Source organism: Catharus ustulatus, chromosome 10, assembly GCF_009819885.2.
Source record: "Catharus ustulatus isolate bCatUst1 chromosome 10, bCatUst1.pri.v2, whole genome shotgun sequence".
NCBI classification, from domain to species: domain Eukaryota; kingdom Metazoa; phylum Chordata; class Aves; order Passeriformes; family Turdidae; genus Catharus; species Catharus ustulatus.
Window position 1 is genome coordinate 19572392 of NC_046230.1, and position 8080 is coordinate 19580471.

The window sequence follows — 8080 nt, forward strand, 5'->3', positions numbered from 1 at the left end:
GTAAACCTTTGCCATGATGAAGAAGCTCGTTTGCAAATTTGAGGAATGTAACACTTGTGATAAATCCACTTCAAAGATTTTCATTTCAGGTTATGCAATCAACATTGAAATATTTGTAAATAACTGTAATATGGATCTTTAAGTTATTTTTCTCCCTTGTCTAGCTCATTACTTGAAGAAGTAAAGGATTTGTACCTGGAGGCTGCTCACCAGAATGGTGATATGATAGACCCTGACCTGCAGACAGGACTTGGGGTTCTTTTTCACCTGAATGGAGAATTTAACAGAGCAATAGATGCATTTAGTGCTGCTTTAACTGTTCGACCAGAGGTACATTTTATACTTTCACATTTTTTAAAATTTAGCTTTACAGACCAATTCCTTTTCCTTGTCTGGATCAGGCTATTATTAATGACATGCCACTTCTGCCATTAAAATTCTAAGACCCAAAATAGAAATTTTAATTACAAGACAGCCCTGTTTAGAAGCAGATTTATGCATGTCCAGTTCCTACCTGTGTGCTGATGAATGCTATTAGATATAGAAAATTGCCTTTGATCACAAGTCAGAACCTCACATTCCTTGTCAATTAATATACAATAGTATTATTTTCAGCAGTCCTCCTTCCTTTGCAAGCAAAGATGAGATATCATGTCTGGGTTTTGACACCTAAAATAGAAAACTCCTTTTCTCACCAGGATTACACGTTGTGGAACCGCCTTGGGGCAACCTTGGCCAACGGGGATCGCAGTGAGGAAGCTGTGGAGGCTTACACACGAGCTTTGGAAATACAGCCTGGCTTCATCAGGTCCAGATACAACCTGGGGATAAGCTGCATCAACCTAGGGGCATACAGGTGAGCATGGAAAATCTATGAACAAAATGTCAGGCATCGCAACTGCCAAGTGAAGATTCATTTTCAAGCTGGAGGTATCTAAGAAAAAAATAATCAGAATATAGCTACATAATCTCAGCTATTGTGAAATTTGCTCATAACTTTTTACAAAGGACTGAAAAGAATTTTTGTAGCTCTAAGTGCAAGTACTCTTATAATCAATGGGATTGTTCTTGCACTTAAAATAGTCCTGCTCTTAAGAGCTTTTGTAAAAGAAAATGTAAGAGCCTGTCTTTACAAGGGAAACTCGAGTTAAACTGCTTTAAGTAGTTCATGCCATCAAAAACATCCTTCGGGAATGAAGGTGATTTTTCCAGGGTCCCAGCTGTCAGGTTAAGACAGAGAAGATGAAGGAGAGCTTTGCTGCAATGAAGACAGAACCCCAAAAGTTTGGGTGAACTGAGTTTTGTGTTACCCCCAAGCCACACCCCCCCACTTGATGAAAATCCAGCAAGAACAACACAAGGGGACTGATGAACTAAATTGTAAAATAATCTATTTAAGCCTGGCATGGAACTTTAGAAAGTTTGCCTGTAGTTGTTAAGCAAATTATATTGCTTGTTTCTTTTTTTTTTTCTCTTCTTTTTCCCTACAGAGAGGCTGTCAGCAATTTCCTCACTGCTCTCAGTTTGCAAAGAAAAAGCAGAAATCAACAGCAGGTTCCCCACCCTGCTCTATCAGGCAATATTTGGGCAGCACTTCGGATTGCTCTGTCTATGATGGACCAGCCAGAACTATTTCAAGCTGCCAACGTGGGTGATCTAGACATTCTCCTAAGAGCTTTTAATCTAGAGCCGTAATAAAAAGGATTCGAAAATTGATTAAAGTGTAATAGGAAACAGAGAACTTTTTTATTACTCATCCCCAAATGACCACATTTTCCAAAAGATCATGACTGTAGATCAGTAGGGGAATTCCTTCAGACATTATTCATAAAGGAAAAGTTCAAAAGCACAAAAATAGCGTGAATAAATTCAAACTCAAAGGATTGAAATGAGCTGTGGCTAGTGGGACAAAGCCCTGAACTAGATGAAATAGCAATTTCTGAAGAATTTTCATCCCATGCAAGCTATAGCTCTCTATATACATACAGCTGTAAAAAGAAAAGTATCTTAAGAAGAAACCTAGATAATGGTTATTGCAAGTTATTGCACATTAGAATGGCAAGCAGTGCATCCAAGGAACCTGCTTAGTAGCTCATTGCACTATGCTGACACCACTTTGCCCCACAGTGGCGATTCCTTATCCTTTGGTTTCTTTGGTGAAAAATCTTCTCAAGGTCCATTTTTAACACAGCTCTGAAAATAGATGTAAAAAGGATGTGTTCTGTTTTTAATATATTTATTAGCTGGCAATCAATTTTTTGCTTCCAAAGGTACCTGGATTAATTTGAGCCCAGTTGTGCAGGCTCCTAAGCCATGTGCAATGTCAAGAGGAGCACAGTCCATGGAGGGCTATGGGATGAGGCCAGGTGCATTTGGGGAAGCCAAGTGCTGCCAGCAGAAGAGGCAATTTGCACTGGAATTGTTACTGTTCAAACCAGCTGTCCTTGATGTGGGACAGTCTGAAGGAGCTCGTGGCAGGGTCTGCACCTTTCTGTGTACTTATGCACTTTAATCTTTCTTTTTGTAAAATAGTGCTTTGCTTTTATTTTAGCCACCAACAATGGAATGTACAGGATGGCCTTGTTGGTAGGGAGAACCAAATGTAATTTCCTGAAATCTAATAAGTGGGTTTTCAATATTCTTATGTTTTAAAATGCAAATACAGTATAAACTGCATTAACTAGAAAGATTATTATATGCATCCATCAGGTACTACACATGTACATGCATGTGCATGCACATACATGTTGTATGCAAATGATGTCATTTCAGAACATAACAAGCTACAGATCTTCATTGCAAATGAAGAAAAATATTTGTAGGAGTTACTGCCTGCAGACCATGCTCAAGGGGAAACTTTCCCTAAAGAAACTGGTCAATATAATGCTTGTAGGATTGAGACCAAGGCTTGATCCTGCTGTTATGGCAAACAGCAGCAAAAGTCTCCTTGACCTCCATGATACCAGAAAAAATCCTTAGATAACACCAGTATGTGTAGCTGCTTACAAACGTGTATATAAACACACTCTTCATTTTTCCTGGTTGGATGAATGGGGAGCAGGGTTGGGGCAGAACCAATCCCTGATGAATGGATTGATTCATCTACAATCAAACACATTTAGCTCAGGGTGAAAGCATCAATCAAAGAAAGAAGAGAATTTTTGAGGAGGTGATTTTCAGTTGCTGATATTTAGAATATTTTTCTTGAATAGTGAAAGATAAGAAGCGTTAATTAGATGTGTTGATCTGTGGTCAGGAATTCAATGTGCAGAGCAGCTACTGGAATATGTTAAAGTGGGGCAAATAGCACATCTCCTATAAACAACATTAGAAGAAAAATCCAGCTCAGAGGGATAAAAAAAGAACTCCAACTGCACAGATCACAGAGAAAGATGCTCTGTGGGAGTTGGACAGTTTCACCAGTACAAACCTAAAGTTTCTTGCAGCTGTCTGTTATTTTGAGCCACCACTTGAAGGAAAATTCCATGTAAGACAGTGTAATCACTGCATCTAACCACCATATATAGGTTGTTAAATAAAAATAATTGTCATTAGAAAAATAAAAGGCTTACCCCTCACTCACTTTCTTCCATGGAATAGAGATGCCAAAACAGCTACTGAAATTTTTAAAGAGTGCTTTATTAATTCACTGTTTGCACATATATTCCTGTTTATCTATCAGGTGTTTCATAACTGATTCCTGCAGCTTTCTCTAAGGATGGGACTGCCTGGGAATGTCATTTCAGCTAAGTGGGCTGCTGTATGCATATCTGCTGACAACAGTTTGCTCTTTTGCTTTGACAGCGATGTGTGATGACAGCTCTTTATTGATAAGGCAGAGCAGAAGGTGCAGTGCAATTGAATCTGGGAAGTGATAAGAGAGAAGGGAGGCAGCTTTGAGAAGAGGCTGTAAAGCAAAGGCATATGTGCTTAGATTTTGCTTGATGCCCTGCCATCACACAAGTTCTTCTAGAATATCCTTTGTGCTGTGGTGTAGGATAATCAGCGCTTCCCCAGAGGAATTAGCTGTTCAGGGACTTTGTTTTTGTATCTTTGAAATAAACAAAAAAAGAAAAAAGTACTTCTCAGAGTCAGAAGGACAAGGGGTATTTGATTCTCATGGCAGTTCACTAAACATCTCCTCCAGCCTGTGGATGAGTAACAAAGAAATCATCAGGAAAACCTTATAAAAGTCCAAACTTCTCCAAAAAGAACAGACTAAGTAGGTAGCTTCTGATTTATCCTGGGATTCACTGCTCAAAACTACATTTATCTGCTGATTTATGTCCACACCCATGGGACTGGCACGAGTTGTGTGTGTAACCCTGAGACAAATCTGAGCTCTGCCTTCCCAGGGGAGGCTCAGCCCCCAGCCCATCCCAGCTCTGCTGTGCAGGACATGGCTACAAAGCCTGTCCAAAGAGGTGCACGGTCCTGGAGATTGTCCCAGCTGCTCTCTGCTGTTGTAGGTAGCCTGTGGCCAGTCAGCCGTGTGCCACTGACAGCCCTGGGAAAGGCTAAAGCAGGGCAGGGGACAGGGGACAGTGGCACATCTCACATGGCTCTGGACTGGGCAGTGTGGGGGAGTGGCTGGAGACTGAGCTCACCTCACTGTAATAGGTCAGGCCCAGCAACTCTTGGGACTTCTGGGCAATTCCTTAGGATCCTGGGCTTTATCATCCTCCTTTAGCCCCCTCTGCCAAGCACTGTCAGTGCAGCAGACAGGATTAGATACAGCTTTGAGCTGACCTCCTCTTGGCATTCCTTAAATATTCAGGACAAGTTTGTATATTTGCCTGAAACAGCAAGAGGAAACATGTGAGGAGGCTGCAGCGTATTAACAACCTGAACAGAAAATTCATCTACTCGTGCTGCTAACCAAGCATGAGGTGGGATAAATAAGGCAGGTGCTGAACAGTAGCAGATTGAGCCTGAGAGTGAGAGACAGCAAATCTGGGTCCTGTTCTCAGCACTCCCTGGGACCAAGTCAAAGCCTCCTGCCATCCCTGACTTGCCCAGGTGTGCAGGGAAGGAAGATGGGAAGCAGCATTCCTTCACTGCCTGGGAGCAGGGGAGTGTCACTGTCTCACACTGCAGGCTCAGGTCACATCTCTCCTGGGGAGGAAGGTAACACAAACACAAGGTTGCTCAGGTCTAGGGAAGCAGTTTCACATACAGACTACTGATTTCAGCAGAGGAGAGACTCAGACATTTCAGGGTGCTGTAGAGCATCTCTGAGGTGAGGCCCAATTAGAGTGCTGCAATGGTGTATCACCATGTCCCACCTCTGTTTCCCTTTCTTGTTACTCCTCTCTTTTTCCAGAGGTGATTTATCACTGCCAGGTAACTGATTCCAAGTTTTTGAATATTTTTTTTTCTATTTTATATTTCATGCAATTAAAAAAAAAGTTTTCCTAACCCCAGCTTGGGACTGTCCTTGTCCTCTGCAAAGCTTTAGGAATAGTTATGACCTAGAAGCCTGATCCATCAAGCTGCTGAACCCTGTAAGCCTGGAGTCTCACAAGAGTGCTCAGCCCTTGGCATGATCAGTTCATGTGCAGGTATTACCAGGAGAGGGCTGGTCTGGAACCACTGCATGTGCTGAACAGGCAGTGGAATCACAGTTTAGGGAGTGAGGCTTTGCCATGAAAGCAAAAGGCTCATTTCTGGCTGACCTCTTTAAACTGGAATGACCACAGGAGCCTTGTGGCCACAGACTGGTTTATGTCAGCTTGGAGAACTGATTGGACTTTTAGGCACACACATAAACACATCTGTATCTAGTGGCATTTTCTTATGATCTGATAAATCACAGCACCTGTAAAAATACTGAGGGGGAGGTTCAAATGACACAAAACCTCATATGACAATATTGCATGCAACTACATTAACCAGTAACCACTATGCAATATTAACCCTGAGCATGCAGCAATGCTACCTGAGCATGTGTTTAGAGAATGCATGCAGAAGGCTCACACCTAGGGTATTCTTAAACTATTGATTTGTATCATCTGTGGAACATTTTACAACTCCTTTGCATCTGCCACTCAAATCTGAGTTGTTCATATTAGACCAAATGCAGAGCCCTTTTAAAATCCCATCCTTAGAATTCACCTTGTGTTGTGGGTTTCATGTTTGCTCCAAGTGCTTGATTAATAACAGACATCTGTTTAACAGCTTTTGCAGACATGTTTTAGTACCCTCTCAAGAACTAAAAAGCTAAATCTGCACAGCTTTCACAGTGAAGCTGGGTTGTTTGGAATTTCACATTTTCATCTCTAGTCTCAACCACAGAAGAGCCAGGTATCCCAGAGCAAGGGCCTCCATGGCAGAAATAACAACTGCTGTCCTTGCTGGCACAGCCAGAGCCCGAGGCCTAAATCATTGTCTGTTGGAGCCAGTGAGAAATGGAGCAAAGCATAAATTGGTTGTAGATCTCTTTTGCCCAAACATGCATCTGCAAAACGAGACATATTCGTTATTTTCGCATGAATTACCTGCACAGTTGAAAAAATGTGATTTCTGGTCACCAGTGTTGTCAGCTTAGCAGTCTGTACAGTGAATTTATGTAATAAATGTTAATAATATACCAAGTATTCACAAAAATGGTAAGACCAAATGCACTGCACGTTGTGAAAAAAAAAAATGGTGGATATGCAATACAGTATTATCTACTATTCAAACCTTACCTAGGCTAGAATCAGATTCCTTCATTATGGTTCTACTGATTTTTGGACTGGTGAAATAAATCAGAGAACAGGAGTGCCATGCATGAAGACATCACTGACACTTTGAGCAAACGTAGGCAAAATGAGAAGCAGGTGTGTCAGAGAATCCATGGGAAGTTTCAGAGCCTCAGCCCACAAAGTAACAGGCATCAGGCAAGGTAAAGAGACAGAAGGAATCTAAATTTTCCTAAAATATGCTGTAACTTTACAAATGCTTGCAATATGTGACAGCCCATTGAGCAAGCTTGCATGGTCAAGACTTGATGTGCTTTGATCTCTTTTCCCCTTCTACATTTACAGAATGCCATCAACATTGGCTAAACCTTTAATTTAAACAGCCTTTTTAATATCAGTAAGCTATTGTAAATTCAGAAAATAAAAAAAAATTTATAAATATATTTTATATATCAGAGTATAACATACCTAGAGTAAAATAGAACTATATAGTTTTGAGAGGCATTCTGTGTGGCTTCTTCTATATGCTGTAAACTGTTTGAAAACCTTTGCAATCTTGCATCAGTTCTTTTGGCTTTATTTTTAAGCCAACATAGAGGAAAGAAGTGATTACAGGGTTGGCAGATCCTTCCACCTGGGCCATGTGAAGAGCCCTGCTGCTGCACTGACTTCCAGGGCTGCAGAACTCCTGGTATCCCTGGGGAAGTGCAGGGGCAGGGCTGGGCAAGGTGGGAGCTCAGCCCGACACCTGAATGTTTACATTCCCTTACAAAGGCTCATATTGACCCAGTTCAGAATCTGAATGTAAGAACATACGGGGTAAAAGGTCAGTTCTTACTCCAGGTAACTCTGCCTCTGTATGCTTAGTGCATTATCAGCTGTGTATAATATTAAACACAGACCTATAGTTTACTGATGCTTTAATTTGGTGTTTCCCTGCACTGCTGTTTAAAATAATCTATTTCCTCAAAAAAGAATGATGTGCATACTGGATGTGTTAAATTTATTAAGGTCATAGATGACTATTTGCAGAGCACCACACTTAATGTAGTATTTTTGTACTGTAATGGAAGCATGCCTTCCTTGGGTTCTTTTCCACATATTAAATTGTATTTATTTACCTGTATTTATAACTGTGCAATTTTTAAATATGTTTTAAAAATAAACTTTGTCTGTGGCTTCAAATATTTCAAAATCTCTTTTCAACCTGAAAAGGGTCTTGACTTAATTACTTAAACTGAAAAGAGAGGTCTAAGTCTCCAACTGAAAGGAGTTTTTCAGTGAGGTCTTCTATCCTATTGTTTACCAAGTGAACATGCTTCTCTGCTTAAAAATTAGGTCCAAAAGATGCTTTTGTTCTCCTTTTTCCTAAATTCATTGTTTCTCTGAGGCAGAGT

General features: G+C 40.8%; 1 protein-coding gene across 10 annotated transcripts in view; it reads left to right on the forward strand.

Annotated features, from left to right (window-relative positions):
• The window catches only part of PEX5L (peroxisomal biogenesis factor 5 like), a 106560-nt gene extending 98692 nt beyond the window's left edge, over positions 1–7868 (forward strand). For all 10 annotated transcript variants that reach the window (XM_033068245.2, XM_033068244.2, XM_033068242.2 and 7 more), the window contains 3 exons: positions 165–330; positions 699–856; positions 1491–7868. In XM_033068245.2, coding sequence (XP_032924136.1) covers positions 165–330; positions 699–856; positions 1491–1695 — 529 coding nt within the window. In that variant the 3' untranslated portion in view covers positions 1696–7868. The remainder of the gene's footprint in view (positions 1–164; positions 331–698; positions 857–1490) is intronic.
• Positions 7869–8080: the final 212 nt, after the last annotated feature.